This window comes from Camelus bactrianus, chromosome 15, assembly GCF_048773025.1.
Source record: "Camelus bactrianus isolate YW-2024 breed Bactrian camel chromosome 15, ASM4877302v1, whole genome shotgun sequence".
Lineage (NCBI taxonomy): Eukaryota > Metazoa > Chordata > Mammalia > Artiodactyla > Camelidae > Camelus > Camelus bactrianus.
This window is the reverse complement of record NC_133553.1, coordinates 40364651-40383014: the sequence shown is the minus strand read 5'-3', so window position 1 is coordinate 40383014 and position 18364 is coordinate 40364651. Positions and strand designations below refer to the sequence as shown.

General features: G+C 38.2%; 1 protein-coding gene across 4 annotated transcripts; it reads left to right on the top strand.

The window, feature by feature from the left end:
* The first annotated feature begins 12319 nt into the window (after positions 1 to 12319).
* Positions 12320 to 17845, top strand: SRSF7 (serine and arginine rich splicing factor 7). 4 transcript variants are annotated; one of them, XM_010967670.3, is made up of 8 exons: positions 12320 to 12477; positions 13517 to 13697; positions 13962 to 14138; positions 15007 to 15081; positions 15167 to 15268; positions 16544 to 16597; positions 17141 to 17176; positions 17550 to 17845. In XM_010967670.3, exons 1-8 carry the CDS (start codon positions 12450 to 12452, stop codon positions 17602 to 17604), a joined length of 708 nt encoding a protein of 235 aa, XP_010965972.1. In that variant the 5' UTR covers positions 12320 to 12449; the 3' UTR covers positions 17605 to 17845. The 4 variants fall into 4 exon arrangements, with proteins under 4 accessions (XP_010965972.1, XP_010965970.1, XP_010965974.1 ...); XM_010967668.3 differs by having other exon boundaries at positions 15167 to 15277; XM_010967672.3 differs by lacking the exon at positions 17141 to 17176.
* Positions 17846 to 18364: the final 519 nt, after the last annotated feature.

Sequence of the window (18364 nt, the reverse complement as noted above, 5' to 3'; positions counted from 1 at the left end):
TTTATCAGGAGACAGTTCTTGAGACAGAAACATGAGCAGTGTCTAGTCAACAGAAAGGAACAGACCAGAAGCTAGGGTCAAAATGTCACATCAGGACATGCAGATAGGTTTAACATCTGCACAGTGTTAAATTTTGTTTTTTAATTCGAAAGCCTTTAGGTAAGTTTCCTCTCTCTTCACAATTAGTTTTGGCCACTTTTATTGTTTTACGCTTGGCCCCTTCATGTTTACGTGATCTGCCTGATCCCTACAGGAAACTGAGTTTTTGACTCTGGATTAGTCTCTACTATAAATGAGTAAATTAGTAAATTATCCCTTAATCTCTTGTGAGTTTGGTGAGAATCAGCCTCAATATGTCTAGTCAACTCTTGGGCCAAGTAAAGGCCAGAACTTGGGCTGTGGGGAGCAACTTCAAGGAAATGCCAGTTGCAAGATCTCCTGTTAGATCTCCATAGTCTTCTCCAGGTGATTCCATGATCTCATTGTCACTTTGCCCTTTTCAACTGCAGCCCTCTGATACCATTTCGTAGCATATTGTTATTTAATTTGTGTTGTGGCAGTTACTGCAGGTTGGCTCATTTAACAATCCTTTCCCACAACCTTCTAATGAGGCTTGAGAGCTAAAACTCAATCTTCAGCTTCCCTTGCTGGGAGAAGTGACCATATGAAGACTTCTGGCCAACGAGATATATGGAAGTCCCTAAGAAGGCTGCGCCTTCCAAAATAAAGAGGCAGAAGAAGGAGAAAGCCTTTTTTGTCCTTTAACCATTCCTCCACCAGCCTGCCTCAGGGTGAAACACACTCTTTCCACCGTGAGGAGACATGCGCAAGAAAGTCTACATGCCAAACAGAAAAATAAAAGAAAGGAAAAGAGCCACCGCAGACCTGAACTACCTGCCTTTGGGTTTCTTTTGTTTGGAACAAATAAACTCCTGTCTCTTTAAGCAATTGTTTTAAGTGTTTCCACCACCAACAAAATCATTTTCTAATTTATCTCCCTAATAAAGTCCTCAGGAGAGAGACCATGCTTTACTTTTATACTCTCAGTACCTGGTTCAATGCCTGCATATAGTAGGCACTCAATATATGTTTGTTTAACCAATTAATACATTTTCTATTCATTAGGAAAAGCTGGGACAAAACACAAAACTGTAACTTAAGCGGAGAGTTACTTATTTCATAAATGACCAAGATAATCTAAGAACAAGCAAAGAAAAAGCAAATTGACAGGTCAAATTTTAGGCTGGCAAAGCAGGTAACAAAGGGAACTTTGCTTTTTCTAAGGAAGTAATTTAAACCCTCTGCACTGAAGATTATATATGTTACTATCCTTACTAGTAGTAGTAATAATAATAAATGCATATTAAGTCAATCTTAATAGAGAAAAACCATAAGATAGGAACTATTATTATCCTTATTTTACAGCTAAGGAAACTAAGGCACAGAAGCTCAAGGCCCCACAGCTAGTAAGTGACAGAGCTAGGATGCAAATGCAGGCAAGTGGATCAAAGCCTGCCCTCTTATCCACTATACCGTCCTAATTAAGTAATGGGGAATAACTCGAGCATAATTGTTCCCCTAAAAGCCTATTTTTAATTAATGAGGAACATGTTTTTCAAAGTAAGCGTTTCTAAATCTGAAATACCAGCTCGTCACTGTGCTCACTATTTTCCAGTTGGTTGTTTGGACACCCAAAGCATTAGGATAATGTGTTTTGCCCATGTGTTTTAGGAAGCCACTCTCCCAGCAACTTCTGTCTCCAAGGGTGACTGCAAGGAGGATGTAATGGTCGTAGCCAGATGTAATGGTCTGGAAATCAGGGACTGATTTTATCCCTAAAGCAGGTAGAATACAGAGCCCCATTCCTACGGCTGCTGTTTACTCAGATTAGTCCATTAACAATGGCAACAAGAGAGGTGCAAGTGGTTTAATTAAGTTGAAGAGCAGATCTTAATAGAAATTTTACCTTAGGGAGGACAGCTAAAGGGAGGGCTTTGCGGTAACTAAACTCTCCCTCCAACAACCTAGTCTTTTTCTTCTACCCAGTGAATCTATCCTCTTGTCCTCCTCCAATTTCTTCAAAAGGTTTACGTGTGCGAAAGGGAGGCCTCTTTCTTCTCTATCCTGTGGCAAGTTATGGACCCGTATTTGAGCCTCTTAATGAAAAAGGGTAAAATAAACCATTGATCACACAGGGGAAAATACCTTCTCTGGTATAAAAAGTATTGTGTATGAGGAAAAACCAATCAGAGTCTATGCTATTTGGGGCATCATTGTTTTGAAATGGAAGACCTTAAAGCCTTTTTTCTTTCTCTAACAATTAAATAAAAACATTTACAGGGTTCTGGTATTCCTAGTATAGCTACTTTCCCTATTTTATTTGTGAGCTCTATACATGATCTAGTGAGACGTTAAAAAATATTTTGAGTTTTTAAAAATGTTGTCTAACATGATTGATAAATTCATAACATAGAAGAGAGATACTACGTGTTATAATGGACATCATTTGCCTTTTCTTTTTCAAGAATGTGCATCACTCCATTTGCCAGTCTAAGACGTTCCATTTTATAGGTATAGAGAAGGAAAGAGGGAAATGTAATGGCCAGTTCCTTTCTTCTTTGTTACTGGTCAGATTCTTAGCAGTTGCCTCTTCTTGGATTTCATCCACAAAGAAATTATTTTTCTACCTTTTAATTACCTTGCTGATTGTAGATACTTCACTCATAATAAACAAAACCATACTTTGTGTCTAAATCAGTTTTCTTTAGGTATTTGTTCAAGGGCTATGTGAGTCCTAAACTGTAATCGGGCTTCCATGGAATAGTCTTTGTAGTTTTTTACGTTTTCTAGGTTTTTTATTGCACTGGCATAATCTCCTCTTAGATAGTATAGAATTCCCAGTTCATAGTAAGAATATGGCACCAAATAGTGGTCATATTTTAACAATTTCTCCTTTTGAATGACATGATTAAAGTAGTGCTCAGCCATCAAATACTTGCTTAAGTATTTCAGGCACAGACCTTTCAGTAAATTTAACAAGCTTATGTCGTCTATCCCATACTCTTCATTCAGATTTTCTTGTAAAAGCTGTTCTCCTTTGTCAATTATTGATAGCCAGGCTGAAATAAGGTCTCGTCTTTTGCTCATGACTCGGAAACCACTCCAGCCATAAATGAATTCCAGAATGGGCTGTGCTGTAAACCAGCCTGCAGTAGTGCCGTATCGCTGACCCTTCTCGGCAACAAACTTTTCTATTGGCACAGAAGTTCCTAAAATTTTGATTCTCAGGTTATCCACGCTTAAGAAGAGAGAATTCATGTCCTCACTTACGGATTTCGCAAAATCCAAAGGAAGCATGGCCAGTAGTGAAGCTTTAGAGTATGAATACACTGCCTTGGACCACCTGCTGTTTTGAAACAGTTGGTTGGCATAGTGGTAAGCCTGCTTCCAATCCAGCAGAAAAATGTGGCACCACATGAGTTCCCAGTAGCAGAGGTGATGAATCTGCTTCCATTCATTCTGAATAAAAACGCACTCCTCTAATGTTAACTGTGCATGTTTAAAATTTCCTTTCAGCATGCTAAAACGTGCATGAAAAAATTTAAGTATGACACAGTTTGGAAATTTCTGGAGGTAGATTAGGGAGAGATTCTCCATGGCAGAACTGTCGCTCTTTTCAACACCAAAAGCTACAGAGATATAATTGTAATAAAAGAGTAGAGTCAAAACACTTAATGTATTATTTATGTGAGATTCAGATGCACTCTCATGAAGCAAAGTCAAGCCTGCATCTCTATCACCAAAATATCCAATAACATTGAGTAGTTTAAGTGTCTTTGGCGGCACAAGTGATAGTATCAAATTGAACGCTCCAAGTCCAAATTTTACTCCTCCAACCAGGTGTCTGTAGGTTTTGCTTTGGTAATTAGGTATCTGTCTTATTACTTGTTGACAGTCTTTGTATATTTGGTAACTTAACCCAATACTAATCCCGCTTTTGAGAAAACTAAGCACACTGTCATCCTGTATAAACATTACAGTGGATTTCAAGATCAAACACTCAGCATAGCAGACTTCTGCATGCAACTCCTCTTCTTTGATAGCCTTTATTCCATGTTTATTCACTAGACGAGAAAAACTCATCATCCTAGATTTTCTTCGGAAACTGTTACAGGTTCTCAAAGCTTCCTTTGCGGCAATCATCCCAATCTCTATATCCTGTGGATCAAAAGTCAAGATGGCCTTGACAACCATAAGGATACCATAAATTAGAGCATGGTATATGCTGTTTTTTGACCATGGATAAATGAGACTTATGGCATCTGAGAATCTGTTATTTAGAAATAGATACAATCCAGTTGTGCATTCTTCCAGGGAAGATAGTAGGTCCATTGTTGTTGCCGCAGGGATAGTTTCATAGGCGTCTTCAAACACGTCCTCATCATTTTCTCCCTTTCTAAATGATGTAAAGCCATCCTCCTTATCATTCCCTCTTTTACTTAGAGTAACTGACATATTTGTTTCCCCACTTTAGAGATGGGAAATATCTGAAGTAGAGTGATGTGGCTGCAACGAGGGCAGCTCCTGCTCTGCTGACTGGGGTCACTTCTTCCACGGCTGTTGCTGTTACAATGGAGGCAAATAAACTAATAGCTGTGAGGTGCAGCATGGAGATATTCTCATCTATGTCAGACAAAGGGGGAAGAAAGATAATTTTATTTACCCAGATGTATTTTGGAAAAGTTCAAATCATTTGGAATGTACTAAAGAAAACATGCTCTTTTAGGATACTGTGAAGCAAATCCTATGTAAACCAAAGAGTTCTTTTGTAACCATCCCTCCAATCTATCATTTTCAAAAGATCAATTTTTTGTGTGTTTGTGTTGCAGAACTGTACTATGATAGCTGTACAGAGAAAATGAATTCTCTATAGGAAGGCCTTGGGGGCAAGAATCTGGCTGGAAAGAAGAATGTATTTGTGCAGGTCTTTAGTTAAGACTGAGGAAGGAGTAAATTGTCTAGACCAGAGAATAAAGATTATGGGAATGAAAAATCCATCTCATGCCATTAGTACCACTGCTACGCTTGCATATATTTTCATAGAAAACTAGGTATAGTTGATGTACAATACTATATGTTACAGGTATACAATATAGTGATTCACAGTTTTTAAAGGTTATACGCCATTTATAGTTATTATAAAATACTGGCTATATTCCCCATGTTGTACAATACATCCTTATACTTATATCCCTTATACCCTTTATGCTTGATAGTTTGTATCTCTTAATCCTCCACCTCCATCTTGTCCCTCCCCTATACCCTCCCCACTGGTAACCACTAGTTCCTTCTCTACATCTGTGAGTCTGTTTCTTTTCTGTTATATTCAATAGTTGGTTATATTTTTTCAGATACCACATGTGATATCTTACAGTATTTGTCTTTCTCTGTCTGACTTATTTCACTTAGAATAATGCCCTCCAAGTCCATCCATACTATACACCAGAAACTAACACAACATTTTAAATCAACTGTACTTCAATTAAAAAGCAAACAAACAAACAACCCATTTAAAATACGGGCAGAAGAACTCAACAGACATTTTTCCAAAAAAGGAAATGCAGATGGCCAACAGGAACATGAAAAGCTGCTCAACATCACCAATATCAGGGAAATGCAAATAAAAATCACAAAGAAACACCAACTCACACCTGTCAGAATGGCCATCATCAAAAAGAACACAAATAACAAATGTTGGAAAGGATGTAGAGAAAAGCGAATCCTTGCACACTGTCAGTGGGAATGTAAATTGGTGCAACCACCATGGAAAACAATATGGAGGTGTCTCAAAAACCCAAAAACAGAACCACTATATGGCCCAGCAATTCCACTCCTGGGCATACATCCAAGAAAAACAAAAACATTGATTCAAAAAGATACATACACCCCACTATTAACAGCAGCATTATTTATAATTGCCAAGACATGGACGCTTCCTAAGTGCACATCAATAGATGAATAGATAAAGAAGATGTAGCATATATATGCAATGGAATACAACTCACCCATAAAAAAGAAGGATATTTTGCCATTTGTGTCCCTTCATTCACTTTTTTTTTTTTTTTTTTGCACTTCAAACACCAGGATTTTATAACTGGCATAAACATTTCCATTGCATCAAAAACAAAAAAAACCCACCCAGAAATAACCTTAGCCAAGGAGGTTACCTATACTCTGAAAACTGTAAAATGTTGATGAAGGAAACTGAAGATGATACAAAGAAATGGAAACATACCTTGTGCTCTTGGATTGGAAGAATCAACATTATCAAAATGTCTGTACTACCCAAAGCAACTTACAGTTCCCGTGCAACCCCTGTCAAAATACTCACGACATTTTTCATAGAAAAAACAAGTTACTTTTAGGGAGGCAGTGTGGTGCAAAAGAAAGCTCTATGGACTGAGAGAATCCGAGGTTCAGATTTGGACTCTAAATAGCTATATAACCTTGGGAAAATCACATGTAAATATTGATTGAGCAACAACCATGTGAAGCTGCTGAAATACTTTCTTAGCAGAATTCATTAGTTCTACAAATACTACTGAGAGCCCAGTACTGTATAGGTCAAGCACAAGGCCAGGCAGCAGGAAGGTATCCGTGAGTAAAACAAAGTCCCTGCCCTTGTGGGTCTTACCATGTGAAGGACTTTCACAGAATAAATGAAGAGGTCGGAGGTGAGAAAAGCTATGAAGGAAAATAGAGTGGAGTAAAAGGTATAGAGAGTGTGGGAGAAGGGCATGTTATAATGTTGAACCATTATTATAAAAGTACTGTATTTGTTTAGAAAACCACAAAACATTCAAACAATACATAAGACTACACTGTGCAGTTACACAATGAAAGCTCCTCTATCTTCAACCAAACCCCATTTCCCAGAGGCAACCACAGTTAATAGTTTGGGAGTATATATATTAATGCTAGATTCTCCCTATATTAACTGTCCTGTTTAATTCCCTCATTACTACTTCCACTTAAAATATTTATACTTATTCATATTTCAGTTTACATTCAATTTTTTTACAAGCAATACAGATCAAAAAAGAAAAAATTTAAAAAGAAACAAAACTCATGTAAACTACACTCATAATACCACCCATCCACAGATAGCATCATTAAATTCTCCATTTTCTTCTGAGAAATCTTGAGCCTAGAATGACAAATATAGTCACATGCTCTAATTAACACAGCTACTAAACAGTGATTCTCAGTTCAAACTTGGAATTCCTGTCTCCAAGCCTCCCACTTAAAAAAATATTATAGTAAGTTGTAAAATACAGAAAAACAAAACAAGAAAACTTACTCATTAATATGATTTATTTTTATAAAATCAGAATCTTTCTGTGAATGCAAATCATTTTGACATCTGCTTTTCTTACTTAACTACATACCGTTAACATTTTTCTGACATAAAGTCTTATACAACGTGGTTTTTAATGGCCATAATATATGTAACCAACTCATGTGCCATAACATTTAGCTACTCCCTTTATGTTTAATTTTCAAACTATTTCCAATTTTTGACATTATAAATAAGATCCTACCAACATTTCTGCATATAAATCTTTATGCATAACTATGAATAATTCTTAGAATAAATTCCAGGAAGTAAGACTGATGAGGCAAAACAGACATCCAATTTAAAACACTTCCAAACTGACCACCTCAAATGTATTATTTCACATTCTCATTAATGTGTGTAAGTGCCAATTTCATTGCACTCCTGACAGAAATAGGATGTTGTTTTAATCTGTATTTTCAGTAAGGACATAATTTTTTTTTCTTTTCTTAACTGTCTTTTTTTCTCTATTTTTTATGGGTTAAAAATCACACTTTGTTATTTACTAGAGATTCTAGACTCTTGAACTTGGGGTATTAGATAGATCTGAAAAAAATTGGGGAATGGAGGGGACAGACTTTTTTTATCAAGAAAACATGAGATTAAAAAGAAATATTATTAGCATCTTTTCCTTTAAAAAATGAGAGGATTTTAACAGGAAAATTTTAACAGGAAAAAGATTTTAACAGGAAAAAAAAGACATATTCACAGAATAAAAGATGGTTCTTCCCAAGAAACAGTGGTTGGCAATAGTTCATATTTTTCTGAGACTGGAGAAATTTTCATCAAAGTTCCAACTGACAGTCCTTGTAGCAGGATCTGGGAACAACTGCATTCATCATGCTGCAATTTTAGGTCTTACTCTCACTTGAAAAATGAGGTGGTTAGACTAGTGACCTAACAAAATTCCTCCTGTCTCTGAATTTCAAGCTATTTCTTTTATATGCAGTCTACTTGATAATCTATTTGAGAGTTGTAGTATATGCATACATTTGTCATAGGCTTTGAAGTAGATTTCATTTCCTTTTTTTTTTTTAAGGTGTGCCTAATCTTATAGAAATTAGCTTCCAAGACTAAACTTTGTAATAAAAAGTGACAATTTCCACATTGCTCATGAACACATATCTCCCCATTCCACAGGCAAATATCTTTGCATAGTGCCCTTAAGAAAAGTTTCAGCATTTGATTTAGGGGTTCCTAGGGATTTACTTTTCATGAAGAAAATTTCTTTTTCTGAGTTTTTGTCTCTTACATGCCAGATTGTTTTCCTCTATGTGGATTGGGTCAAAGAAGAAAAGTTACAACTTCCCATATTGAAGTCATTTGTGAAGAGACAAAGGTATCTTAGGGAGTGGTTTAGGCGTGGCCACTTAAGGATGGTTACCACCATGTTCCAGAATCTGGTCTGCAGCTTTGCAGAAACTTCAATTTTGTCAACACGCCTGGATCATATCAGATTTTTAGCAACTGACAAAGGTTAGTCAAACCACTGCTACTACTCCTACTCCTATTACTAACAGTTAACATGTACTGAACACTCACTGTGTGCTAGATACTGTGCCATGTTACATACTTGGTTTACTTCGTCTAATCCTAACAACAACTCCTCGGGATGGGTACTGTTATTAAACCCCATTTTGCACATAAGGAAGCTGAAGTACCAGGAGATTAAAAATTTGGCCAAGGGTAGGCAGCTATTCAATAGTGGAGCCGAGCTTCAATCCCAACTCTGTCACACTTCATGAGCTTATGCTTAATCATTACACTATACCATCGCTCCTAAAAAAAGGATTTACGAACTAAAATTATCTTAATTTTTACAGAAGACATTCATTTCCAGAGACTAGTAGATCGGTGTCAAAATGTCAAACAAAACAAAGTCAATGGTCTTGTGCAGTATTTCTCTAAGTATAGCTGAGAGGTGGTTAATAATACAGGTTCGCTCCTTCCAAGACAGTGCTAAGTGCTAAACTCGAAGTCTAAGCTAGTCCAACTCTCTATAATTAAGACACCAAGCTCACCAACTCCCTTTCATTAATATTGTTCCTAAACAACACAGTTGGTTAGTTTAGGGCTTGATGATTTTACAGTTTCACACTTTTTAAATACAATCAGGCATTCCTCAGAAAGTCTCACTCTTCCTGGATTGCTTTATAGTCCTAAATCACCCATTTAGGTAATATTTGTATCAGTGGGCACTCTTGCATCACATTTTACTCTTCCTAGTTTTACTCTTTGAAATTGGTCAAAATACTGGTATTCTTTACTTCTGTTCTCCTCTCAGTCCTATATACTTCAGTACTGATTGCAGTCCAGTACTTTGCTAATGAGAAGTTTATTTCTTTAATACAATATGAAAGAATTATAAACATGCCCCTAAGAGTTTCTCCTTCCCAGAACTTAACAGCAGTCTAGAGTGAATAGAAGATTATGAAATGTTGAAAAATGAAAGCTGTGGTTGACCATAGTTGTTTGGATTGACCTATGGTACAAACATACACAGCACATACTTAAATACATAGTAAAGGATTAGTGTTTGTAATGCTATTCTAACATAAAGACTACTTTTTATATTAAAAACTGATACATGTACAAAAGGTCTAAACTTGTTTTTCCAGTTGTAAAGTTTTCATGTTCAAGCTAAAATGGTGACAATGACTTAAAAGTGAAACTAAAATGGAGAACAAAGTAAGATAAAAAGTGAATTTTTCTTTAATGCTTCTCTGGAAATACTGAATCTAGGAAATGCAGATAAATTTTGAAATCTGCAGTAGGATTAGGAATTACCTCCCCTTCATAAACTAATAATATTATCAATATTTAACAACAGTAACATAAGAATTATTCAATAGGTCATAATAGGAAATATTAGAATATTTGTTGAATTGAATTAAGTAACTTTCATATTCAAATTGAACCTGGGAATGAGATTGTAATTTGACATAGAATCCTAGAGGCAGAAATTTATATAGGTGAAGCTGATTTCAAAAGAATCAGCAGGAATAAAAGAACTCTACAGAAAAAAAATTTCTCTGATTTGGATTTGACATTTAGTGAAAAGAGTTGGTTACATGTTCTTAAAGAAACAGTGTTCAGTATAACAGTGTACAAAAGTAGTATACAGTACTATTTTTTTTTAATGGCAACTAGGTTAGCAAAGCCCAGCCTAGAATTGGCCGTTCTTTAATAGACATAAAGAATACTTAGCTACAGAGGCAGGGAAGCCACTCTGGGTTTACCCCTTTTCCTTTAATGTGCTTGAAAGCAGTTTGTTATAAGTTGGACAACTGCTTCTTTTCATTATTGTTTACACTACTATTTGCTTAGAAATTCTCTTTTGTACAATTGACTTTGTATTCAGAGCCAAAAAATATTTATTGAGGCCTATTAAGAGCTATGCAGTACAATAATTACTATCTTTCAATTAAGTTACCTATGCTTTGTCCAACAGTAGTTTTCATAAATTCTTAACAGGAGAAAGTTAAATTAATGAGGTTTTGCAGTATTGATATTGTTTCTATATAAAAATATATAAAGGTATATATAAAAGATCTTTATTGTTTAATCCTTTTGAGAAGCATCTTGTTAGTAGATAACAAAAATCAATAAGGGAGAATGAATATAACAAACTGTATACAACTATTTTCTTGCTAGAGATTTTCTTGAGATAGACAAATTCCTCTCACAATTTGAAAACTAAAAAAAAAATATATAAATTTGTAGCATTACTCCGAGAGAATCCATACTTTATTCATCTGAATAAAGGCTTATTTACCTAAGCCTCCTTTCCCCTATACTTTGTATCCTACACCTATACATACCAAGTGAAGTTACAACAGATGAAAAAAATAAAAATGCAGATGTCTAAGAATTTCCTCTTTTATGTGGAACAGTTCCAACTCACGTATTCCAAGTATTTTTAGTGTAATTTTTTTATTAATAAATGGTAAAAAAAAAAAAAGAAGTCAAATCTCTATTTACAGAGTTGGTTTCTGGTAAATGCATTGTATAAAATCGAAACTGAATTTTCAGCGATTCTAACATAAATACGGATTTTCTTCTATTTGATATATAGAGTGGCTGAGCAGCAAGGCTGCTACTCAGAGACGACTTAAAGTCCCAGTCCTCAGAATCTGAGTATTAGTGGATGAGATGTGGTACTGCAACATGAAGCAGAAAGCACTGGAAAGGAAGCACAAATATTACTTTGTGCTTCAAATGCAAATAATTTCAAGACGATTTAAGGATTTCGGATTTTGTCACAATTCCAATATAGGGGGGGAGGGGGGAGTCTATTCCTTTGTTTCCCGGACTCGAAGAACTCGGACCCTGTTGGTGAATATTGGTGGCTGGCCCTGAGGGGGCTGGAAGGTCCGTGCAGGGCGGGTTGTCCCTAGGGGCGTCACACCTTTTTGAAGCGTCTGTTGCAGAGAGCACTACTCAGAACGGCGGGGTTCATGGAATTCTCACCCTGGCCAAACTCCCGATTACCTCTGACGAGCCCCAAAGATCAATGAGTAGCAGTCTACGCCAGGTCCCCCAGCAGAAAGGCGGTGACGGCTGCAACATCAGCGGTTAAATTTTACAGCCTTTCATAAGGCCGGTCTAGTGCACCTGTAGGAAGATTACCAGAGCTGAGGGTCCCCAGATTGGGAAGAATGAAAGGGAGGAGGGAGAAGGGAAGGAAAATGAGGAAGGTACAGGGAAAGGGGGGAAGAGAGGGGGCGGGACACCACGGGGAAGGCCACGGGTTTACAGGGGAAATCGTGGCGTTCCCATGGAAACGTATCCCTCCGCTTCAGGTTCGCGTCTTAGCCTCTTCAGTTCCCTCCGCGCCGCTTCTCCGCTGTTTCCGCCCAGCTCCTTTGTGCCGCGCAGAACGTCGAGGTGACGCATGCGCAATGAAACCCAGCCGCCGCATATATAAGCGCGGACCCAGGCTCTTCCTTGTAGTGCCGCTGGGATCGTTGGCGTGTGGCGGTGTTGCAGCTTTTGTATTCGTCGCTCTCTGGGCGCTGCGAGCTGAAACAGCAGAGCTCGCGGGCCAGTCATCATGTCGCGTTACGGGCGGTACGGAGGAGGTAAGTGGCTGGGGCCTAGTGAGGAACGTTGCTGTGGGTGTAGTGAGTATTTAGAGGCCGTGGGGTTGGCGCGGCGGTTGGGAGACGGTTATTCCGCGTGCGTAATGGCGGCTTCGGCGCACACCATACGAAGCCGGAGGCGGCGGGGGCGGGGTAGCAAAGGAAGCCTGGGGATGGCGGGGGTAGGTCTGTGCCGGGGCTTATGCCAGTTCTTGGGCATTTTGGTCTCTCGCCCAGCCCGGGCCAGGCCCTCGATCACTGTTTTGCTTTTGCCCTTCCTCGAGCCGCCCGCCCGTCCCCCACACTCCCCCCGCCCTCGGCTGCCATTTTGCGCACATTGACGACCATGGTGGCGCATTTCCTTGGCGCTTTCCCGCCACTTTGTCGGACAGATGTGGTCGCAGCCGTAAAAACAGGGGTGAATATAAGACTGGACAAAACTGTGGCAGCCTCGAGCTGTGCATTCTCGTCAGTTGGTCGAATTGCGGAGTGGGAATGGAGACATGATCTTTTCGTCTGGCGGCTGGTTTCTTTTCTCTTTTAGCTCTTTCGAGCGAGGTTTATGGCTCTGGGGCGGGGAGCTGGAGTCATGGGCGAGCCTGCGCCTGGGGCGGTTGCCGTGGAGGACGAGAGCCGGCGCAGCCCCGTTCTCCCGGTCCGGCACCCGCCGGGGCCTGCCCGCCGCCGACGCTGCTGCCGCCGCTACCGCCGGCCCGCGCGCTCCCAGCGCGCCCGGGGCTGCCGGGACTCGGGGGCGGGGCCGGGGCGGAGCCCGCCTCACGCCTCGGAATATCCTACCATGCAGCTGCCCTTGTGTTTTGAGGTTCCCCACCTTATTTGAATGTTAAAAATTTTGACGTACGCCTAGCTTTTCAGAAATGTACGGACCTACTTGCTGGTTTTAAGACTAAATTCAGTCCTTGATAGAGCATTAAATGTGCCTTGCACGGTTTTAAGAATAGCCTCTTTTACGGCAAAAAATTCAAATTTAAGCCAGATTTTGCATAACATGCATTTTTCTATTTGCATTTTTAAACAGAAACCAAGGTGTATGTCGGTAACCTGGGAACTGGTGCTGGCAAAGGAGAGTTAGAAAGGGCTTTCAGTTATTATGGCCCCTTAAGAACTGTGTGGATTGCGAGAAATCCTCCAGGATTTGCCTTTGTGGAATTTGAAGATCCTAGAGATGCAGAAGATGCAGTGCGAGGCCTGGATGGCAAGTAAGTAAGGTGTCAGTTATGAAACTTAAATGTTGATGAGACTATTCCTGTCCTAAGCTAGGATTCTGTAGTCTGGAGGAAATTTTAGATAAATACCTAATCATTCTATTAAGACAGGAAGGGGGGAGCAAAAGTGGAAATTGAAGAGCTTAGAAACATAGCTGAAGCTTGTGAGGGCAAAGAAGGAGTGGTTGTAAAGTCCCAAATCTGGAAGTCACAAGAGTGTTTTTTTTTTTAGCATTAGAATTTTGTTTTCTTTTATAGAGTGATTTGTGGTTCCCGAGTGAGAGTTGAACTATCAACAGGCATGCCTCGGAGATCTCGTTTTGATAGACCACCTGCCCGCCGTCCCTTTGATCCCAATGATAGATGCTATGAGTGTGGCGAAAAGGGACATTATGCTTATGATTGTCATCGCTATAGCCGACGAAGGAGAAGCAGGTATTTATTTTAATAAAGGAACGGTTGGTATAATAGTTAATCGAGTTAATTCTTTTATTACCAAGGCAGAAATTAGTATTTTTTTTCTATAAACTTGAATGTTAATTGTACAGGTGTATTTTACAATTTTTGTTTAATTAAATAAATGTTAATATATTAATAATCAACCTGGTCAAAACCTTTCAGGTTTCTTCGTTTGAGTCAGTCGCCTTGATTCAGAATGTCACGAGCCTTATGATATCATGCTGAGGCGCCTTGCAAATCCGACAATTAAGATCCTCCTAGACCTTGAGGTGATCAGCATAAGAGGCCAGATCCCCTCGAGTCATCTACACCTAGCTTCACCTTATTCTTTAAAGGGCAGAAAATTTGAGACGGTGATCGCCGTAACAGTAAATTTGGCTTACAATTGGGGCCCCCTCCGGTTTAGAAAGAGGAACACCAGATTGACCACATTCCCAACTAGAAAAATCTTCTTGCGTCAATCAAGCCTCATCTGGCTCATTTGGCTGTCAGTTTGATCGTCGTTAGATTGAAGAAAACATCTAGATGCAGCGATCGGCTATAGATACTTCTAGATCGTCTAGATCTACTAGACCATGGGCCAAAGAGGGTCGACCTGCAAACTTGCAAGGTTTATTTTAAATACACATTATGGTGTTTTATATTATGTAATTCTAAAATGTAATTGAGCTTTTAACAAATCTTTTTTTAGGTAGTTAAAAAAAAAAAACTAATAGGCCCAGAGTTTATTTCCAAATGAGACACTAAATTAAAATAGTTTTGAGATTTGATTTCAGCAGAGGCACACAAACTCTAAAGACGAGTTACCATCTGACATTTTCCTTTTTTCTGACTTGAAAAATAGGTCACGGTCTAGATCACATTCAAGATCCAGAGGTAGGCGATACTCTCGCTCACGCAGCAGGAGCAGGGGAAGGAGGTGAGAGATCTTGTTTAATTCAAGTTGTTAACATGATAAAAAAAAAATTGGAGATGGACTTAAACTACTTTGACTTACATTTTAGATCAAGATCAGCATCTCCTCGACGATCGAGATCTGTGTCTCTTCGTAGATCAAGATCAGCATCACTCAGACGATCTAGGTCTGGTTCTATAAAAGGATCGAGGTATTTCCAGTATGTAACATTTTTGTTTCCCCTCATTTGTATTTGGATTGTCACGTCTTAATGACAGCAATGGAATGTCTTAAGGACATAATTGAAATGGAATACTGCAGAAAATATTTGAAATTGAGAAGTTGAAATTATACATGTACACATGATGAGAAAAGCCCAACTAAAGATTTAATAAGAGTTGTTACAGAAGCTGTGGTAGAGGAGGATCCAAAGCACAAATCCTCATATCATTCCAGCGAACACTCGGGTTAAACATGTTGAAAACTTTCTGTTGTCAGGTGGTATCTGTTCAGGTAAAAGATACTAGCTCTAAAAGATAGTTGGCTGATTCCTCATAAGAAGGGCCATTAGGACATGGAAGAGATTTAGAATTAGAAGGAGTTTACTCTTTTTTGGAATGATAGGGTGAGTTTGAGACCATGGAAAGTTGTTTAGGTAATAATATACATAAGGGTGAACATGGCCTGTTTCACCACTTAAGTGAGACACTGAAATTTAAGTTAAAAATCAAACTAGACACCTCAGAAGCTTTTAATCACTTTGTAGAAGGCTTTAAAAGGTGATAGAAATGGATACAATTTTAGAAAAGTGGTTGACGGTGCTACCCCAGGATGAGTCAATGGTAGGGAATGCTACTGGGAGCTAACTGCTATTCAGTAATAGCACAAAGTCCTTTGGTGCAGGGATTCCAAAACTTGTGGTCCATTTGAAAAAACTCTGGACCTTCTCCAGATAAATGCATTTAATTTGACTGGAAGACCTCAGGCTGTGTCTGTTAGCCTGATTTGGTTTGTCTGACAAATTGATGGTCCTGGAGCATGATAGTTTGTTGATGATTCAAGAAAAATTGTCAGCCTTGGCACGTCTTGACTTTTTTTTTCATTGAGCTTACCACCTGAAGAAATTTTCAGTTCAGCAGTCTACATGAGGTTGATTTCTTTTAAGATAAAATCATACCAGTTTTCTCCTGAAAACCATTTACTTCTCTTGGATACTACACAGTGTTTTAAGAATACTGTACTTTGGTAGAGGAACTGACAACCCAGCTCCACTGAGGATGATAGATAATTGAAATGGTAGTTCTTTATTTGATAACAGGTTATCAAAAGTGATTATTTGTCCGATCTTAGACTGATAAAAGGCATCTTGCTCAGTTTTAGCCCCTCTATTTTTAGCCTACTTAGTAAGGTACTCAGTAGATGTTTAAGGAGATGACTCTTATGGACTAATTGGTATAATTGTATTTGTGTTTTTCTTTTTATCAAGATCCCGATCCAGGTCGAGATCAAGATCCAGGTCTCTTTCACGACCAAGAAGCAGGTAGAGTAAAAATCTCATTGATACTCTTCTAGTTATATGGCACCAATATCCAAAGAGTTCAAAGTGTTTTTGAGTTGTTGAAATTTCAAGTGTTAGCTCTAAGCCAGATGTTAAGTAGGAATATGGCACTTCATTAGTAAATCTAAACTTTAGAACTTCCTTTTTTACATGGCCTATTTTGGCTGACTTCTTGGACAAGGGCATGTTAAACTAGTGAGAAAGATGTTGGTGAATTTGGGGGGTTATATTAAGAGGCCCATGTTAGAACTGATAAGATGCATGGAGAAGAGTTCTGAGATAATTGTGCTTTAAAGCAGTGTAAAGGATTGGTCATGATAAAATAAAGCAGTTCACTCATTTGATGAAGAAAAGTTACTGGAAGATTGGATTTTTGTTGACAAAAACTGGTAGGTTATTTTTCAGTTTAATTGCAGCCTGACATTGAAAGTTCAGGACAGTGTGGGGGTTTATTTTATGGTATTGTGACTTAAGAAGGGGGTTGGATAGTACTTTTTCTTAATAGAATTTCTCATGTTTTGACAGCCGTTCAAAGTCCAGATCTCCATCTCCAAAAAGAAGGTAAGCTAAATTTATTTGTTGCCAAATCTTAACTGTGCAGAATAACTTCAGAATATTTGCTTACTGCCCACTTTTGCAGGCTTTGAGCTCTTTGGAGAATTGGTGCTATATACATCAAAATACTAGGTACAGAGTTTCTTAGACAGTCCTCCCCCAAACCCCTAAAATTCAAATAGTTGTTCTCTTTAACTAAATTTTGTAATTTTAGCAAGGAGTCTCTTAAGCCTCAAGTAATTTTTGTATTTCTGCTACAGGAACTTATTACTTTTGGCCACCTTTGAGTTTATTGAAACTTGAGCTTTGACAATGTATGTGATAAGAGTAAGTTTCAGTAGACACTAATCGATTCCAAACCTGATGTTTTTCTTTTTAGTCGTTCCCCTTCAGGAAGTCCGCGAAGAAGTGCAAGTCCTGAAAGAGTGGACTGAAGTTCTCAAGTTCACCTTTTAGGGAAAAGTTATTTTGTTTACATTATTATAAGGGATTTGTGATGTCTGTGTAACCTAGGGAAGGGTATTTTCAACCATCTAATCAAAATGGATCTGGACTATTACTGTGTAAATTCACAGCAGTAAGATAATATAAATTTTTGTTGAATGTATTAACATCCTATGGTCTGAAAATGTGGGTTTTTATTTGGCACATTTAAATAAAATGTTTCTAACTAGATTTTTGATTTGTGTTCGATATTAATACTCAATTTGGTAAACTTCAGGAGTCAATATTAACTATGTTTATGCAGACCTATGTTCATGCAGACCTATGTTCAAACTTAATGGTGTTATTTAAGTCTCGAACATCACTAATTAGTATACATACATATAAGAAATTCTTTTTTACCCTTAGAGCTTTAGTTAAGAACTTGAGTCCTCCTTAATATGCATCATGACAATTCCAATTCTGTTGGAGCTGGTGTTACTAGAACGACAGGAACTAATAAAGAGTTTTTAAATGTGGTATATAAGAAGTAGTTGGACCTGATGTTGGAGACTGAGTTTTTTGAAGGTTATTTTACGTACATTAACTGAGGTTTTCAGGCTGTTACATGGGATGGTGTCAAATTAGAGCTCATTTTAGGAAGTTCATTCTATTCAATGTTCTTTGTTGTCAACATAACCAGTTTTATACCAAAATTTTTGCATGTTTGAGGAATTGTCTGAGTTTGGGGCAAAACATCTTAATGTAAAC